At 36.9% G+C, this 21,361-nt stretch overlaps 1 protein-coding gene across 1 annotated transcript in view; it reads right to left on the bottom strand.

Annotated features, from left to right (window-relative positions):
* Positions 1-6,241: 6,241 nt before the first annotated feature.
* LOC140156215 (striatin-3-like) overlaps positions 6,242-21,361 on the bottom strand; it is a 69,081-nt gene continuing 53,961 nt past the window's right edge. The window contains 12 exon segments of the mRNA XM_072179247.1: positions 6,242-8,288; positions 8,290-8,365; positions 9,252-9,338; positions 10,177-10,284; positions 11,599-11,739; positions 12,379-12,445; positions 12,447-12,547; positions 13,085-13,206; positions 15,171-15,218; positions 15,956-16,131; positions 17,556-17,701; positions 18,343-18,453. Coding sequence (XP_072035348.1) covers positions 8,198-8,288; positions 8,290-8,365; positions 9,252-9,338; positions 10,177-10,284; positions 11,599-11,739; positions 12,379-12,445; positions 12,447-12,547; positions 13,085-13,206; positions 15,171-15,218; positions 15,956-16,131; positions 17,556-17,701; positions 18,343-18,453 — 1,274 coding nt within the window. The 3' untranslated portion in view covers positions 6,242-8,197.

The raw sequence follows: 21,361 nt of genomic DNA, 5'->3' as shown, positions 1-21,361 counted from the left end.
AACGAGTCTTAACTAATTAATCACTGTTTTGTTAGTTTATTGGTGTAACATATATTTCTTCAACATTTCATTTTTAATAAGGAAGATTATATCAGTTTTATAATAGGGGACTTACATACATCATAATTATGTACTCAAATGATTTTCTGGAAAAAAAAAATTTTCTTGTCCATTTTAAGAAAGGAATTTCCTAAATTTTGAAACATAATAAATGCATGTAAATAATGTAAAAGGAAATAGAGATACAAAATTCTGCAGTTGCCATTAAAAGCATAAATGGTTATAACCTGTGTGTTACCAAGACAGAGAAGACTCAATTATACCCAAGATTTTATGACATTTTCTCTTTCATTGGGTAATCTTGCCTTAATTCAAATAAAATGTTAACATTAAGAAAACAAAAGCAAAGTTTGATTCCTGCAGGTGGCCTAAAAATCAAAACGTGATATGCGAAAAATATGAAAATGTTATTTTTTACGACAGGATTTATCCGAAAATATGCCTAAATGATCAAGGCAATAAAACAAGGTTAAGATGAAACTTATAAGTTTGTGCAGCACTGAGGTTTTTTTTTTTTTTTTTAATTTGCATTTTTAATTACTGTTTTTGCATGAAAATAAAATGTTACAGAAATATTTTTCAAAAAAAAAAAAAAATGTGCATGGCCTACAGTTAACAAATTTTTTTTTTTTAATTTGATTTTTAGTCTTAGCACGCATTAAATGTTGGCAACTGTTACTCTTCCCTGTTATAAACCCTAAACAAGATACAAAAAATCTGAAAAACTCTTTCATAGGTTGCCAAAATATACCTGAGGGAGGTTCATTAATATAACTTGAAAACAGTACGGGTCCAAATAGCAACCCCTGTGTAACACCCTCTTTGATAGGGCCATATATGGGGTGCAGAAATGACATTCACTTCCCACATGCATGTCGAACAGTGATGCCAACGCCGCGCCTTAGGCGCACAATTGGGCTACTTGGCGATCACTTGCCGCTACTCAAAAAACGCGGCATGCCGCTACTTGTCTAAAATTGGGCTACTTTTGCCAGTCTCAGGCCGCGGCACTAATTTAATGTATTTTCCTTTCAATTTAGCCGATTTATAAAGGTTTTGAGTCTTTGAAGCTCCAAATTGAAATTACAATGGGTTTTGTGACCATTTATTGATCGGTCAGTAACTTCCCAGTAAGTACCGGAAGTTTCAAAGTCAAGTGCTTTTCCGCCCAATTGGGTGTTTTTCTAAATTGGGTAAATCCGCCCAAATATCCGGTATTAGGCGCTTTTTGGAAGCTTAAAAATTGGGCTACTTGAGAATCCTTTACCGCGGCCTGGCGAGTCAATGCGCCGCGCCTTGACACTGAAAAGTTTTGGCAACACTGATGTCGAATTCAATACAATATGTTGCTAAATAATGGACAGATTTAGTATACACAATACATTCAAAACATTAATTTAATGTCCTGCAATTTGCCAATATTCTGTACACAAACTGAAAGTTTCTTGTTTTTTTTCCTTCAGTGATTAATTTGTAAGTCTCATTAAAACATGTACATGATATAAATTAAGGAAAAAAACATACTAAGCCTGTAAATAAATAAACACACAATGGGCTACTTCTGTCATGTTCAAGCAAAAGGGAGTACCTGCACTGTTTTAGCAATGCAGGTACGCCGTTTTGCCCCAAAACGGCAGACCTGTACACATTTCAGTAGCAATATACTGCACTAACTAATCTCTTACACACAACATGTGATGTATTGTCATTATGTCATTATACCTGTAACTGCTTTCCTTCAAGTTTGTGCAGAGATGTGTCTGATAGACAACCACAGCGAATATGTTGTGGGCGGGCTATCTTATTTTATACTTGCCACAGTTGCAGATACATCCATACTATAAAACTACTTCATTTCATATGATGAGGTTTTTGATTCAGGAAATCATTGCAAATTTGAAAATGGCCTCTATGGTGTAACAATTAAGTTTGCATACAAAAGGGTTTTTGACACTGAATAGATTGTTTGTGCAATAATTGTTAAATTGCCAAACAAATAAAACTGTTTCTGGAATAGTAGAGCATTGTGTTTTGTGGGGGTTTAATAAAGCGACAGCACAGCACTTGTTGCACCAAATTGAAGAAACGCAGCAAATACAGCCTTTTCATCAAGAACAATGTCTCTGTATAATACTCAATATTATTCTGTTTAATATTTTATAACTTATAAATAAGGTATTTGCAAACAGTTGTTTCCACTCAAGTTAGAGATTTAAGACATACAGCCAGTTTGGGCAAAATTGTTTTGAATAAATAGTCTTTGCATACACAGACCTTGTGAAGTAAATTAATATCAAATACTATCATACATCAGTTAACAGAGCGGAATTTACACCACAAAGGTGACGGCAGTCACACAAAGGCAGTCGATTAAAGAAATCGCTCCACTGAATCTACTGAAGGTCAACACTGGTAACCACAGATATTTTGGATTGTAACTGACATACCAATTCCAATGGGCTATTCCATTTAAAATCCACACTACCCCGTTGAAGAATTTGGTAATATCTTCAACAGAGGGAGTATGTTTTTCAAATATAGTTGGTCAGAGTCAATCATTTTGAAATCCGTACTCCCCCTGTATTATGGCTTTACCTAGATCTTTCACAAGTGGAGTGAGTATTTCAAATAGAAGTTACCCAATTGTCTATTCTATTCAAAATTCATACTCCCTCTGTGGAAGATTTTAGCTAAATATTGCACAGGGGTAGTGTGGACCTCAAATTAAATAGCCCATTTTGACAAAAATAACTGGATATTTGACTCAACGCAACAGGTGATGAAGGACTGTTTAACATGAATGAACCCAATACTGACAACATGCAGTCATGATGAATTGCGGGATATCAGCATTAGGCCGAGTAAAAAAAATACATGTTTCTCGTCCGCGCCCTCCTCATTTTTTGAAGATTTTTCAAATTTCTTTTTATTTTGTAAACTTTCAGTTATAACTTGTTGAAAGATGTTTCAGAAGTTGAAACTTATTTTACGGCTTTGTTAATGCATAATACACCATTTAAGATCACTAGAGGGGTCTACCTCTCAAAACAATAAAATAAAAAGGGCCTCCTCCTTTTTCTCAGATATCAATCTGTATGTCGAATACCCAAAATATGGTGCCAAATACAGGTATTTAGCGTGGTTTTCCAATAAAAAATAGAAAATAAAAAGCCCCTCATCCTCCTAATTTTTAAAAAACCCGGACGAGAAACATGTTTTTATTTTTACTTGGCCTTATTGAATAGAAATGATAAACTGACATTTCTTCTAGTAATAGAAAATGGGAAAACATGTTAGGTCCATGATAGATATATAACTTTTTCCCCTTCATGATGTAGTATAGAATAGTTTAAATAAAAAACAAAAAACAAAACAAAAACAATGCCCAGTCTAACTTGATTGAACACCTTCAGAGTATTATGTTCCTTCAATAAAACCTTTTGTGTTATGGACTTATCGCCCTTTCTTACCGTATTTAGCATTAAAGTAGCATTTAAAAGGGGCCTTGGGTAGGGCTAGGTGCAATATATGGTAAAATTACTGCATTTCAAAACGTATATGCATTTTCAATTCTGTTTGTTTTGCTTTTGAAACATCCCTTGCACCAATACCATCAATGCTTTTTACTAGAATTTATGTAATCAGCTAACAAAACAACATGTTCCTGCTCATATCAAAATCAGTTATTCCATTTAATATCCACACCCAGGGGTAGCGCTAGAACTAAACACTCCAGTGTCCGCAGGGACCCCCGAACTTGCAGAAAATTAAAAAGTAGGGGGTCCGGAGTAGAGTTTGGTGAGTCCGGAGTTGCACAAATGCAGCATAAATAAAGTCTGCACAAAAAGTAACTCGGCTGTTATAAATACGCCTATAGATTCAGAACTAATAATTGTTTTCACAATATTTCAACATAGAGAGAAGGATGATTTATTTACGCGCATTTTGATACCTCATTCGTCAAATGTCGTTCAATATTAACAACACAGTAGTGCTTTTACAGAAAAAATACCCGAATTTAAAAGTTGCAGTGTATAGCGATCAATGGTTATAAAGCCAGCACTGTAACACGTAAAGCCCGCCATTATCTTCGCGCTTACTTCAAATCAATACAAATAACTGCAGCTTTTAAATTGTGGTATTTTTCAATATTGAACAAAATTGGACAAATAGGGTATCAAAATGCGCGTAAATAAATTATCCTTCTTTTTATGTTGAAATATTGTGAAAACAATGATTAGTTCTGAATATATAGGCGTATTTATAACAGCTGAGTTACTTTTTGTGCAGACTTTAGTATGTCTGCAATAGCGCTAGATTGAAAAACTGGGGTCTGCAGGGACCCCTGAACTTGCAGAAAATTTAAAAACAGGGGGTCCGAACTCTACATGTATTTTGGTGGGTCCGGGACCCCAAAAAGCAACCTAGCGCTACCCCTGTCCACACCCTACCCTGTGGATGACTACACTGCCATCTTAATGAACCATTCCAGTTTCATCTTGTTCAATCCAGCTGGGGAAACAAAATTCCAGTTGAAAACTTCAGAAAATTTATCAAATCTACTTTTACACAATTTTACTTGAAATGAGAACGTCAACACCTTTCCCACTTTTTGCGAATGAAAATGGTCGGATCTGGAATTATTAAAAACTTATTAAATTTGGATGGAATTCCAAAATCTTCCTCAGCGGGGTGTGGATTTCAAATGACTTTGCCAAAATGTTATTACGTCGTAATTTAATTTTAAACAATATTATGCGTGAAATGTCGTCATTTTATTCACTTAACATATAGAGCTGCCTAAGGACTTCAAAAAATTTCAGACCACAATGAAAGTTTCAAACCGTCATCACAAACACGGAGGTGTTTATAACCATCATTTAAGACAAATTTAGCTTTCATTTGGACTCAAAATATTTGCTCTAGAGATGAGCACAATATTCTAGTTTTAGGTTTTCAATTTTTTACACCTTACAAGTCAAGATGACAATGCATTGTTTCCAGTTGCTCAGGGATGCCAGTGGCCTGAAGTGACTTTGCAGGAAAATCCTGTAAAAGTGCATGAATTTGGACTATAAAGCCTCAAAATGAACTGAAAATAAGTGCAGAAATTTGGAGTAACAAAAAGTAGGAAATCAGGCAATTGCCTGAAAACTGGCATCCCTGAGCTGCTACTATGAATTGCTATTCATAGTAACAATGTTTTCAACTCATGCTAAAAGTCAACTTCCAGTATAATAGGTATGAGCCAACATTTGAATTTCCTGAAAATGAAATCATCTGCAACTTAGTGGCATTTGACCCCCACCCCTTCAACCCATTATAAATAGTGTCCCATATGTTGAGGTTAAATGCCATGAATGACAACATCTAGATTCTAGAGAGGAAAAAAAAAAGTGCACAGAATTTTTGACACACCCACACACAAACTCACATGTACGTGACGCATGCCAAGCATACACACTAGTAAGACTGTACAATATTGATTCAAGATATACACATAGAGACAGAGGGATACAGGACACCCCCTCTCTAGTATTTAATAATTATTCATTTAATAATACTGGTCCATATCTCACTATTTACTTTGTTCAATCTGAGGATGCCTTGTGAGTATTGCAACAACAATTTTTTATGCTGACTTGGTATGATAGGGGAAAATTTGCCGATTGTCGTAAAGTGTATCCATGTTTTTGGTTTCCTTCATTCTTGCAACACGACCTTTGAAAATTAATATGCTGGACTGTATTTTGTACTTTTTGGTATTGATCAATTTCATATCATGATCATATGATACTATATGCAGATATAACATGTTGTTGAATAAAGTGCAAATTTCTTTACAATAATGTCTACCAAAACTGCATGCATGTGTGCAAGTTCATGGCAAAAAAAGAAATACTTTTGGATTGCCATATTTGGGTAGGAAAACTTATTCTAAAATTAACAGGATATGATGTCCATAAACTTTAAAGTATCTGGCACTGCCCTCAGTTGGAGGCTGCAAGTAATGTCATTGGTTTGGATTTTCCTTTGCCTTAATTCATCACAACAGTGACATCAGAGGTTTTGCGCATTGGTTCTCAATATGAAATGTTTGTGGGCCGCTAGGGGCCAAGCACATTTCAAACATAAATACTTGAGTGCTAAATACACTCCTGTTATGTATGTTTTCCTTTACTACAATTTCACGGGACAAAAATCAGTGATTGGCAGTCTGGATCTGGCCAGCAGCTGCCGGTTGTGTTGAGAACCCCTGGTTTTGTGTGTGAAATTTGAACAACTTCAAAATTTTCTTACCGAAATTCAGTATCACCCATTCAATAAAAATGCATAGTGACAAACATGCTTGCATTTAATTCCAGATAGAGCCAAATTTGGATGATACACCCCAGAATGACTATCAATGGAAGATTGAAACAAAGCAAAATAATAAACAAATTATTTGATACTAACTGTAAAATCATATCTTTGAGGTGTATTTCAAAATATAATAGAAAGAAAGATACCCAACACAATTATATATCTTGCACCTATACTGTAAAACATGAAATGTATGTGTGCATGAAAATTCCACAAATCTTGCGAGTGCCAAGGATTTATGAAATTTTCAAGCTCGCTATTTTGTTTTTCCCATCGGCTTTCAAGAAAATGTATAAATTTCCCGAAAATTAAATGCCGCAAAAATGATGGGTTGCTTTCAATTCACAAAAATTTGCTGCTGCAAAAATTTTATGGTTTAATTCTTTCCAGTTAAATCTTTAAATAGAAGACAGAAAAAGTTGCAAGATTCATTTCACTTCTCAGATTGACAGCAAAGCAGTTTCAATATGGTTACACAGTTTTACATAAAAAGACCATAATAATGAGCCTAGCCTATGTCAGTAATTAATTTACAAGATAAATAATCACCATCAGTTCCCTCGTCCTCACAACACAAGGACTTTATTATACTTAAGACTTGGCACAAGTCTAGCCCACATGGCAGCCTTGACTATGCTGACGTCACCATACAATGCAAGTTGCCGCCACTACCTTGTCTCATCACAACATGAAATCTATTTGATATACATAAGACTTGTACAAAGTCTAGTCTATTACAAAGCCATCTCTATAGTGACATTGCCATAGCAATAGCTACAGAATTTGTTGCACTTAAAAAGACTCTGTGAAAGTCTAAACTCCTATGGCAGCCATTACTTTGGTGACATCATCATAGCAATGTCAAAAGAATACTTCTTTTACTTGTAAGTTGTACAAGTTACCTATATCGTTCAATGATGACGAAGACTGGCATTTTTTTTTATTTCCCAAGAGTTATTCTGACCCTGCATGCATCTGCACCAGATTCCAATATTGCAAGCTTGAACTTCCAGCTTATCCTTCAAGAGTAGAATGTTCAACTTACGTCAAGAACATGAAGGCCCATCTCTGGCAGTGATCTTTCCAAAACCAGTCTACACAATCTTGGTACCCACTCCTTGTCTATCAATGATTTTGTGCAGTTCTCATGTCCCTGTATATCAGTGATATGTATCAATCTACACATCCAGAGTCCAGGTGGTTCCAGCTGCTGGTGAAAAATGACTTTTCTATCCTTGCTCGACTCAAGTTGATATAAGTTGCCGTCGCAACCTTCAAGTCGGCAAACATTCTTGCACACACAGTTCCTGACAGACATCTTGGACACTCCATCATCATGATCCATCTCAAATGCGCACAGGCCAGAAGGATGCATACCTTATATTACCTGTTATCCTTTATATTCCAACGGGTGGGCTATCCATATTAGAACGGATTCATCATCAGGCTCGACTATCAATCCACACATGATGGTATAACATGTAGAAACCACATATTCCACAACAACAAAGATCCGATATAATACTCGCATAGATTCCATGCGAGTGTTCGGTCACTAAATATGCTGTGGAGTAGTTAAGTAATTTGTGCAACAACACAATACTTTATACGTAGAAAGAAATTCGTCATCATCATTCCATTGCTACAATATTTTTTTGTACACAAATGTTCATGCACTTTGACATGTCTGTGTGTTTGTTTTGTTTTAAATTTATACAATTGTCCAGCTGATCTGAAGACTTTGCCCCAGACTACAATTAAATTAAAGCATATATCATACAAAGACTTTGGCCAAGGCATCAGCGCCACCACTGGCGATATAGGGTTTGGATGGGTGAAAGGCCACATCATAAATCGACTCGTCAATTTCTTACGATCGACGTAATTTCTTGAACGCAGGTTTTGCTGTCCAAATTCCACAGCCTGATTGAACAATCATGACCTAGAAAGAGAAAGGGAAAAAGCAATGATAACTGATCATGGAAAAATGTACAATAATCACTTTTTTGAAAGCACTGCAGTAATCAGTTAATAATGACCAACTAAGTTTGATATATCAGATATATTGTAAAGTGGAAATTTCTTCATGGCTAATTTCATAATGGTGAATTTAAAGGCCCGCCAAAATATTTGTTACCGACTGGCTTTAATGTGTAACTGTTTGTAATCACAATAACAACCCACAAATAACTGCTCTGAACACTTCAAACATGTCAACCCATAATCTAAGCAACTAAAACATCTTTGGGCAAATTTTTTTAAATCTAATAATGAACAACCAAAAATGATGTGTCCTTCTTTAAAAAGAAAGTCCAATGGGATATTAGTTGGTAATAGGCAGTGTCTTAGCTAGCCACCTGTCTGCCCGTTATTTGTGGCAGGCAGTTTCCTCCTAGGACGGGTAAGATTAATGCCTTTGACATATGCTGAATTATAAAAAATAATGCTTGTTCAAGTTCAGTGAACTCAAAAGTAAGACCAAACTAATAATGTAAATTAAGGCTATATAGCAATAGCTATTTGAACTGACTGAACCATCAGAAGGTGCAGAGGGTTGGCTTATTTTTCAGGGTCAAATTTTGGACAGGCAGTTTTTGTGAAAATGATGGGCATTTTTCAAATCCTAGCTACGACCCTGGTAATAGGATGTCAGTTAATGAGTTACTGGACATAAAAGTTTCTAACTTAGATCAACATGGGCTTGTGGTCTTGATTGATCTTCTCACCAAAGTGTAGTGCAAACGATTGCAGGGTAGCAGTGTATGGCCTGAATTAAGAGGACTGGCTGAGAGTCAGCGGTTTCCTTTTATTATGTTGTAAATACTTACTGCCGGAGAGCAGGTACAATCCGTTTGGATCTACAGCTAAGCTTGTGACAGCGTCCAAATGAGCTACCATACTATGGACCATTTTACCTGTGTAGAAACACAAGATTAATCAAATATTTATCAATAGAACAACTCATACAGACATAAACAGGTTTCACACAAGGCCGATTCTAAAAGCCTTAACTTTATTCTGTTGAGAATCAAAATCAAAATGGTGTGATTCAAGTTCTGAGCTAAATAGAAAAGAAGAAAAAACAAAGGAAGAAAAGAAAATTTATAAAAAGACACAAAACAACTTGAAGCTATAAGAATAGAGGAAGCTATAAGAATAGAGAAAGAAAGAATAAAGAAAAAAAGGAAAGTTACGGAAAGAAGCAAAGAAAGGGAAACTAACAAAAATCAAAATGGGAAGAAAAAGACAGGGATAAGAAAAGAAAGAAGAGAAGTAAAAGAAAGAAAGACAAAAAAAAGAAAGAAAGAAAAGAAAAATAGAAAGAAAGAAGTGAAGTAAAAAGAAAGAAAGAAAAAAGAAGGAAAAAAAAGAAAAAAAGAAAGAAAGGAAAGGAAAAACAGGAAAAACAGGAAAAGAAAGAAAGAAAGAAAGAAAGAAAGAAAGAAAGAAAGAAAGAAAGAAAGAAAGAAAGAAAGAAAGGGAAAAAGAAAGGAAAGTGATGTAAAAAGAAAGAAAGAACTTTAGAAAAAGAAAGAAAGAAAGAAAAAAAAGAGGGAAAAAAAGAAAAGAAAGAAAGAAAGAAAGAAAGAAAGAAAGAAAGAAAGAAAGAAAGAAAGAAAAAAAAAAGGAAAAAAAAGAAAGAAGAAAGAAAGAAAGAAAGAAAGAAAGAAAGAAAGAAAGAAAGAAAAAAAGGAAAAAAAAGAAAGAAAGGGAAAAAAAAGAAAGAAAGAAAGAAAGGACTGCTGGTCTTACCTGTATTATTATCAAAGAATCTAATATGCCTGTCCTCATGGGCGGTGATAGTTATAGGCAGGGTGGGGTGACTTACAACCCTGTTGATCTGTGCCAATAATGGATCAACTGAAATAAACAACATCATCAAATATTAGAAAGGGTTATGAATACCATGTTTCACATGGCCTAATCACATTGTGGATTGATAAACATAAAAGTGGCTCTTGCGTTGTGATATTGAAGCTATAACATTGAAAACAATGGATATACAGTGTCTTATTTGCTTTGCTTTGTTTACACCTTAGATTATTAATACACAGATTGGAATTTTCCATGCCTGTGCCCTCTAAGCGTACTCGAATTCAGCTGACGCCGGTACAGCGTTCAGACCTGGCGACATCGCTTATCTTACGCGCGAAGTTTCTTTTGTGTACACTCGCGCTGTTTGCGCTATCATGAGTTTGCTCACGCGGTACCTGACTTAGCGGTCAATCCCCTGAGGCAACATGCCATGTTTCCGCGGAATGGTTTACACAAACTAAACCATAAGTGTTACACAAACAGACATCTACTTTCAGGCATTTGAAATGAAAGCCTATTAATTTCTGCATGCTTGGTGCTGACCAAAATATTGGTAAGAAGCGCAGCACCATATCAATTGAAACAGCTGGAAATGTTCAATTGACCTGTGTGTATGTTCCTATGGACAACTTAAGATCACAAGGTCTGAGCTGCCAATTTTAAAGGTACGCGGTATACATATATTTTCTTTTCTCCATCTTTAAATTAAAGTGGCAGATTTGCTTGTGTTCCGTTTTCTAATTTACCTCAAGGCCTACCATTAAAACAATATGTTTCCAATTTGAGTTGTATTGCTCCAGCGGTTTTGAAGCAAAAACGTGTGTAACAATATCCCATAGGATAGAGCATAGTACTGGTTATAGTTACCACAATTCACCACGTTCTTGTTCAAACTATCTAAATGGCACCTATCTCGGACATTAAATTTTACTGGGGTAATGAGAAAATCACAAGCTTTTTCTGATACCAAAATCTCAACTTTGATGAAGTAAAATTGGGGATGAGGCTGTCTATTGGGTTAAGGACCTTTAAAAATTGTTTTGTGATTCTCTTAATATTGATGCAAGATACATATTTATTCTTGTTTAATAGTGACTACAAACACAATTTGAGAATGTGATATTTCACACTGAAGGACGGATGGACAGACAGAGCTGATCTTATGGTCTTACTCGGGCATAAGACAATAAAAAAGACCTATAAAACAATGCCATCGTTATATAAATTATATTAATTATCCCGTCAAGTAACAGATATCTCAAACACCTACACTTGGTTCATAGACATATTATAAGATTTTTATTTAGAGGTAAAAACAAATTGGGGTTTTATATTAGCAGTATGGGAGCTTAGACTTACCAGAGGGAACTTTACTTTCCAATTTAGTAACGGCAGAGCCGGTTTCTAGATCATAAATTTGCGTGTCTGACGACACATAAGCAGCGACTATCTGTGATGAATCGCAGCGTACAAAGTCTACAGAGGTTGGGTTGCCAAATTCTGAAGAAAAATATAAGAGAATGGAGTGATTAAGAGTGGTTATGATAATACAGAGATTACAAAATGCAAGTTTACAGAGATTACAAAATGATTTTCTTTTCTGTATGGCTGAAAATGGGCAAAAAGTTATCTAACACTTACAGACTTTAAAATGAAGACAAACCATACTATCTGATGCCACTTGATGGTGTTGGGAGTTTCCAGTGATTACATGATATGTGAGTAACAGATCCATTTCCAGAAAATCAACCTGGATCTTGCTTGGACAGGTGGCCGTGTACTATGTGCGGCATTTGGAATTTATGGGGGCTCGTCCGGGAAATGGCACGGGTTAAAGTGGTATCACCACCTAATTTTTTTATTTTATTGGTTAAAAATATTTTTAAAAAAACATGAATAAGGGTGACAAATTACAGTGATTTATTTTTAATGAGCCAATTTCCAGAAGATTTCATCCCGATTCCCAATAGCACCTCTATGTGTAAGACTTGGACAAACTAATGGGTAGCAACTTGGTAAAACCTATCATGGATATGCTTATTTGTGACAGTTTTGAGGATAACAGGCCTCCCGCTTTCAATCTACCTACTCAACAGACTCACTGATCTCATACCCAGCACTTATGCATCCCAATCTCACCTGTATCAGCTGTATAAGTGTTGAGTAATGGTGATTTACTCTGTGGACTCCATAACCTAACCGTTCCGGCCGGCTGAACATGAGACCAAATTATTTTTTGTTCCATCGTAGGAGAGTCCCCAGATGGAATTGCTGTGACCCACGAATACATCTGACAACACACCAGCATCTGCAAATATAAAGAATATTTCAATTAATACACAGCTACAAGTTAGTGGGGATTCCTCCCTCATGTGCAGACAGCAGAAGTGAGTAAGCAAGATACAAGTCCAAACTATGATTCCAGTCTCTTCTAATGTTATTGAGAGAGGAGAAAATTTATCGGCTTCTCCTACCCACGACACAACTGTCAGTGCCGGCAATCGCGGACCTTTTGTATGGCAATAAAAAACGAGGCTGTTGAAATCATATCAAGGATCAAAATGGCAGATTTTGTGTGTGTATATTTGTGTTTGGTGCACAGTACGCAAAATGTCTACCAACTTCAGCCTGTATTTTTAATGCACAATAAAGGACTTATTTCTAAATTTGGCAGACAAACAAATTGCGAACTATTGCAGACCTCTACAAACCAAGGTCGGTGCTCATTTGCAGGTAGATCCACGACTTAAACGTGAAAAGTCTTGTGTGTGTCGTGCATGCAAACACCTGATTCACCCCTGACACCCCCCCCCACCCACACACACAAACCAAACATACTACTTACCATATGAATCATATGGGTCTATATTAGATCCTGGTATGTTCCAACATCTGATTGCAGAGTCTGTGCCTGCACTAAAACACTGCTCACCATTGCTGCTTACTACAAGGCTTAACACTGGACCACTATTAGATACAATCAAATTAAAAGGAAAGAAATATAATAATTAAGAACTCAACCCACAAGCAGATACCAGTTTATTCATGTGAAGACTCCTAAATATAACTGTTTCAATATTGAACTTTGATAAGTGACTATCCACCATAACTAAACACATCACAAGAAATAAGCCCCCCCTCTCAACATTTGATCATAACATCATAAGGTAAAAGTTTATACCAACAAGGCGGTTCTCGAACCACGAGTCTCGCCTGCTTTTGCGACCGCCTGCTTTTGCGATTACTTTTGTTAGAAGTAAATGAACCTGCAACAACCCATATGGCGATTTGCCTGTTCAATTTGAGCTTGATTGGACCAATATTGGAATTTGACCTTTGATCCCTAAATTTTGGTGGGTCTCAGCTGGGCACAATTACCTGGCTGATGGTGACTGTACCCACCAAGTCTCATGCCCATCCGACAATTTTTACTAATTTAGACAATAAAACTAACATAGAAGTGTTGCGGGAAAATAAAAGATGTCCATGACTTTATGGATGAATGAGCCCAAAGTAAAGACAAAAACTGCCCTTTCCAAAAGTCACAAAGTAGGCCTATGCTTGTTAATTATTGCAAGGTGTATTGGGACAAGGAATGGGAATGGCTACCTTACAACTCACTGTGCTGAGAACCAAGAAGGGCATTTACATTGCTGAATGATCATGAATTGATTACACATTCTTATTCAATGGGTGCGTCTTGTAAAGAATTCACGTAATTTGATTGGTTTTCTGGTGTATAATATCTCACAATAGTTGATAGTGATATTAGTCAGGCGAGCGCCGCCATGCAACGGCGGGCGCACGCTTGTTGCTCCTCAATGATCGTGCGATAATGCGTTCGCGTAATACACATGCGAGAACTAAGAACGTGATTCGGAGGCTTAGATGTTCGTGATGGTTTCGTTCATTTTAAACAACGCGGATGTCCTCACAAAAGTAACTTCATTTTTTTCTGAAAAAAAGGCAGTTTTTCTCGCAAAAATTACATTAAAACTGAATAAGAATGAGAATAAAAGATAGGATTTTGTCTATCCAATATCATGTCATAATGGATAGGGTGGCCAATATTTTTATCGTAGTGGATACCGGCTGCGCCGGCATCCACTACTCAAAATATTGGCCAGCCCATTCATTATGACACGATATTGAGAGGCAAAAGACAAAATCCTATCTTTTATTCTCTAATTAGAGTAAATGTTCACTTGGTGGGGATTTTAAACTGCACTCAACCACATGTGTTTTTTCCAGTATGTAACAAGCCATGAATCAACTTTTGTGACAATCATTTTTCTTCCTTTTGAGCTCATTAAGCCATGAAGTCATGGACATCTTTAATTTTCACACAACACAAACAGTCATATAATTATTAAATTTATTGGTGTGAAATGTAACCTTACGATGTTATGACGAAATGTGGAGAGGGGAACTTATTTCTTGTGCTGTGTTAAGTTACTATCACATTATTTTGCTATTAATGTATTATAGGACTTGTATGTAGAAGTATGGAAATGTAGCTCCTGGTTGGGCTATTCCATTTGAATTCCATTCACCCTATGGAAGACATGACCTTTATCTCCCATCAGATTTCAAATGGAGTCACCCATTCATGTCATGGCTCGTACGAAAACCTTGAGCATTGTAACTACATCTGCAATTTTGTGCAAAATGCCCCCTCCAAGCAATGATGGGGTAGACACATTCATCTGCCACTCCCTTTAGCACAGTAATGGAGCAGGAAGAGTGAAATGCATGAAGTGGCCAATATTTTAATGCATGTATGTGTGTGCTGCATTATCCAGTGCAGTAGCATCAGCACTTGAATGTATGAAAACCATCCTCTTTTATACAAACAGAGAATATATTTGTTGGGAATCTGTATCTTTCCCCAAACTTTGCAGGGTTAAGTTGTAAAACAGAACTGTACTTACGAGTGTCCTCTGAAGGTGTAGATAGGTTCAACATCTAGAGATGCCGTCCTGGGAAAAGAGAGGATGAAGAGAGAGAAATGTTAAGCAAAGTTCTCCAAAACTTCAACAAAATTAATTCACATTCACATTTCAACAGTGTCTTCTGTAAATTAAGTTTGAGCAGGTGTGGTTCTAAGATGCCTCTGAAGCTTGTAATTGTAAGATATTCAGAAATGAATGGTCATGCTTCTTGTGAACAGGTACATGTAAAACCAAAAATGACATAACATATGGGCAATAATGACATAAGATTCGCCTAATGGCACACATGGGCTCCTTTGCAAATTTCACATATAAATCGAGGGCTACCACTGAAAATCCCAACAAAAATTAAGGGTCTGTGCCCTTATTTGCTGGTGGGATTTTTACAGGAGAGCACTATTATTTTGTGCCTAGAATTCCAGTTATGTCAATGAAGCCCATATGCACCATTAGGCAAATCTTCCCATTAATAACAAATATCAGCATCTGACTTTGATCTGAAAAGATCAATACATTTGTCACACAAACATATAATTCTGCAAATCTTTATCCGCAATTCACTCTTGCTTTCAAAGTCCCATTACCCATGTCCCCATATTTTTTTAATTACATCCCAAGATTATTTGGCTATTCCATTTGAAATTCATACACCCTCTATAAAAGATAAGACTTTCACTTCCACCCAATGTGTGTTAGATTAAGGTCATGTCTTCCATAGGGGGTGTACAATGGTTTTCAGCTGGATTAGCCCATTAGCAACTTACTTTTTAGCAGGCACAGTTTTCTGTAGGTTCCACAGTTTGAGTGTATGATCCTCTGACCCTGTTATAAGTACTGTCTCTACCGGGTGAAATGCCAGCGTTCTAACTCCGTCAAAGTGACTCCGCAGGGTGTACTTAGGGTTCCACGTCTTACGGAAACTTTCCTTGTTGGCAGTTACCTGAGAGTCAACAGTAAGTGAATGTTTATGACACTATAACACAAAATTACACTTTCCAAGGTTCCAGCAAACTTTCAAAATTCAACGACTTTTCCAAAATGAAATGTACAACAACATACTAAAAATTGGCTTTAAAGCACCCCTTGTAGAGCCAACCTTGCTGCTCACTTTCCTGCACAAACACAGATACCCCTAACCGTGTCTACGCCAACCGATCACATTGTGTATTTCTATCGAAATGAGCACATCTGAATCAATCAAAAACAAACCAAGGACCGAAACGGTGGATTTTTCTTGTGTATAGCTGTGTATGATACACAGTACCAAATACGCCTACCAACTGAGGATGCTAAATTTAATTTACAATAGCGGACGCACCACTAAATTGCATTTGGCATGCAATTGCGACCTACTGCAGATCTCCGCAAACTAAGGACGGTGCTCGTTTGCAGGTAGGTCCACAGTTGGAAAGTGAAAAGTCCAGCATAAATCCAACACACTCTCACTCAATGTTACAAAGTTTGTAAACTTAAATTTGCAAAGAGTTATTTCCTTTGAAAAGAATTCAACAACTTTTCAATGTTAAATGTATTTCTGGAATTACCAAGTATGTATATACATTCATGTCAAGTCACACATTTAGCTAACCCCATTTGAAAGGCACCGTATAAATGCCAACATTTCTTAATTATTAGTGGGAAGGTCCACGGTTTGAATGTGAAAAGTCTTGTGTATGTCCTCAGTTGCAGGCATAAATCCAACACTCTCACTCATTGTTACAAAGTTTGCAAACTTAATATTTGTACAAAGTTATTTTCTAAAAGAATTCAACAACTTTTCTATGTTAAACTTATTTCTGGAATTATGAAGTATGAATATTCATGTTGCAAGCAATAATGAAATACAAAAGAACTTCTTTTTGCTGCATCTTAATTTTTTTTTTTTTGGTGACAAACTACTCATCTTACTCATCTCATTTTATCATGTCACATTACAGGAAAGCTTTTTTATCTAAAGAGATGTCCAACAGATGACTGGATCAACCCTCGAATTAAGGATCTGAAGGGGCACAGCAACTTTTTTAGGGCAAGTTGATAATTGCCTTGGATTTTCACTGAAAAGGCAAGGCAGCACGGCAGTTTGTAATATTTCAAGAGGGCATCATGGCAACTGTTGAAAATTTGAGAAGGGCACCAAGGCAATTTCTCAAAAGTGAAGAAAACACACACAAACATAGATGGATGATTTTATAATGAAGGGGCAGGGCTGGGGCACCAATAACTTCATTAGAGGGCACGGCAAGTGACTGCCTTGGGTAAAGGACATATTTTGAGGGCATTACGGCAGTGGGGATGGGCACCCACGGCAAAATGCCATGGGTGCCGTGGGTTAATTCGAGGGCTGGACTGGATCCCAACACTTACTTCATAACAGAGTGGGTCTGCTTCATTAGTGACAGTAAGCCCAGCCAAATCCCCTAGTCCTAGTGCTTCTGCTATTGCCTCCTCGTCTCCTATACCCGGCATTATAGCACGCTGATTCCTATTGAATGGTGTGGGTGCATTCATATCTGACAAAGAAAAATAAGAATAAATTGAGCCATCATGGTAAGAAGGTATTATTACAGTTGGAATAAGTTTTGCATGGTGCTTTTCATGTGGTGATGTCTGTTCAAGTTTCCATTCATTTTGCAAACACCTACTTGTTCCTGAACAAATCTTAAGAAGCAGATCTGGGTATGATGGTTTAAATCAGATCTGGATGAGATGGGTTATGTTGATGCTGCCTGTGTTCCTTGGTTGACAAATACACCCGACGGACTGTAACATTGGTGTCACATGCCGAGTGAATTGGCTACAGGAATTTGGGCAAGATAATGTAGGAACGGTCAAAGTATGAGAACCTTTTCCCCTGATGACATTCTTGTTGTTTGATGAGATAATGATGACACCATGTTGGGTTTTTTTTGTGTGTGTTCCTCCTCAAAGGTATAGTTTCTTATCATAAAGCTATAAGAATGTCAGTCAACAGGTGGTCTGCCCCAATTTGTACATACAATAGCAGGTTCACATTCTCTCATTTCAATAAAATGATGAGGATTTTATTCAGAATGACAATTCTTACACTTTTGCCCATTTCTCATGCATGATTTGTCAGTTGTCACACATAAAACGTATATCACGTCAGACTCTTATTGGTAAATACACTTACCTCCAATCTCTGGCATATCAACGTCACCATCATTCCTTGGCCCTTGTTGTTGTGGTTCATCGTCCGTACCAAGGTTAGCTAGCATGGCTTGAAGGGCAGTCTTCTTAGGACCTATGGAAAATCAAAGTAATCTATCTTAGTCACTGTGTACACTGTGTGAGAGCATGGTTAGTGCTGGCGGGGATTTAATATTACTTTTCATGTCTGACAGGAATGCCTAGATACATGTACTTGCTCCTGCCGAATGTATGTCTGTGTGTCCCATTCATCTACAGATAATGGAATGGATTATTCCAGTTGAAATCCATACACCCATGGAAGAGATGACATTAATCTCCCATACAAAAGGAGTCACCCATTCAGGTAACCCCACTTGAAATTCATACTCACTGTGAGGAAGATAAATGTCATGTCTTGCAAAGGGGGTGTATGGATCTTAACTGGAATAACCAAATGTCCTCATAACTTCAAAGATCAACTCATAGACTCTAGAAAGAAAAGGATGCACAAGCGACTCGGATTTCTTTCTAGAGTCTATGATCAAATATTGGAAGCATGCCTGTTGTGCACAGCTCTCACAAGCTTGGCTACAGCTATGTATGCTGTTTTTAACAGAATAAGGTAACCATCAAGTTCCCTTTGGAGCAGAAGAATTAGACTTAGAGAGAAAATAAAGATTTTTTCTTTTCTTTTTGTGGCTTATTGGTCCAATTTTGGGGCAAAATTACCAACATAACCCAGATGCTTAGAGGAAACACTGGGCCAACTGCCAATACTAGAATATCACACAGTATGTAGTTTTGTAGAAATCATTTGATTCTTGCCCATTCTTGCAAACTATCTAACTGTTTTGATACATAAATTTAACAAAATCAAGTTTTTGAGAAAGGTTTGATAAAGCCAGAAGGCTTTTTGCGAACCTGTCAACGAAACTGTCAGCAGAAAAACATAATTTTTGATTTGGTCTTGACAATAGAATCAAGTTTGTTTCATTCTTTGTTTTGTTGAAATTCCAACCCAGGTCCGTAGTCAAGCTGAGGGAAGCTGTATGCACAATGTCATAATTTTCATTATGGCAGCTGTTCCAGTATTTCCACACGTTGGTGTATATTATCCCTCCCCTTCCATATGAACTGTTTTATACATCCATGCTTCTGAAAAATTTGTCACAACATTTTCCTTTCCCATACTGCAACCAAAGCAGACTACATGCACACATTTTCTTGCATCATAATTGACCTTGATACTCAAGAAGCATACATAAACACATACAGCAAAAAGCAGCACACAAATCATGCAGACTGTAACAATGCACAAAGTCACTGCTACATGCAACTGGCCTGAGAAGAGAAACGGGCTATTCCAATTGAAAACCACCCCCCCTTGATGATGATTTTGGAATTCCAACCAAATTCAACCATTTTAGCTATTCCAGATCCAATGTTGTTCCATCCAAAAGCAGTGGAAAAGCCATGGAAGATTTTGGTATTCAAAGCCAAGTTTTCCAAATGGTGACCAAATTGTGTAAATTCCAACTGAATTGTTATCATTTTTTACAGCTTTTAGCTTGATTTCATAGATAAAATGCACCAAAATTTCACTCCTGGAATTGAAATTGAGATGGAAGTGTCTTCTTCCACAGGAGGGGTTGTGGAGTTCATATGTATTAGCCCAATTTAGAGCAGGTACTTCCAAGCAAAGAGTATATAATCTTTAGACAAGAATGATCAATGTCTTATTAAGTTACATTTTACCTTGAACGTAGATCGTTGTTTAATGGGCTGTTCCTGTTGAAATCCATACACCCCCTATGGAAGACACAACCTTAATCTTCCACACATGGAGTGTGAATTTCAAATGAAGTTACCTGAATAGGTGACTCCATCTGAAATCTACACCCCCTGTGTGGGAGATTCAGGTGATGTGTTTAATACGGGTGTATGGATTTCAAATAGAAGGTCCCAAATGAGTAAAGCCAACACCTTTATATCCATGGGATGTTAACAATAATGGTTACAAAATACTCTTGAATCATATACATATAGCAGACAAACCAAAGTGATTTTCTGTTCACTGTGTCCAGAACATTCACATTATATATGGCTTATCTACATGTACATTTCATCTCCTGCCAAGTTTGACAGATTTTGTCTTTCATACAAATGTTGACGGTAACTGTACACCTTCACAGACACAATGTTTAAGTGATCAGATGCAGAATATGAGAATATTTACAAATCATGTTTGACAGTTTCTGAAGAAATACTTTTGTATCACTGTTGCATCGTAAATATTAGTTATAAATTCATTTTTCGACCACCTTTTCCCCCCACCACACTTGAAACAATACACAGTACCGTACATGTACACAGAATACAGGTAAAAGAACAAATATGACTACAAGTACAAATACAATATGTTGAAGAGAGGGGTGAATGTTATATCGGTAATGGGTAGTTATGGGTTATATAATAACAAAGAAGGGTTCAAAATACTAAAACGACTCGAATCCTGACAGCTATATAGGCAATCACTTTCTTTGCAAGAACTGTGTGCATTTCACTAACATTTACGACACATAGTAAGACCTGTAAGTTCAAGCCCGTTGCAACCAGTGTTTACTCAGAGGCCGTATGTCTCAATTTTGGCCCAGTGAAAACTATTTTTGGCGCACACAAATTTGCAATGATGTATTACAATTAGTCAATTTGGGGAATTACTGAGCCAAAATTCGGCCAATTTGGGAAGAAACTGTTTCATTTGGCGCATCCAATTTCCAGAGAGAGTAAACACTGATTGCAATTTGCAACCCTAACATATAAATCATATCCGAGTTACGATGGATTCACATCATGGACAAAAAAGATTACAGACCGCCCGTGTACAAGCAGTCAAAGTCTCCGCATCACCTGATAATGAGGGCTGATTGTTCCATGAAATGCAACAGGCAAAACTGCTACGCACTTACCACGTATTTTCACGTCTATCACGTAATCGCGAAGGCACACAACACTGGCGT

The sequence above is a fragment of the Amphiura filiformis genome, chromosome 1, assembly GCF_039555335.1.
Source record: "Amphiura filiformis chromosome 1, Afil_fr2py, whole genome shotgun sequence".
NCBI lineage: Eukaryota > Metazoa > Echinodermata > Ophiuroidea > Amphilepidida > Amphiuridae > Amphiura > Amphiura filiformis.
This window is presented reverse-complemented; position numbering and strand designations above follow the sequence as displayed.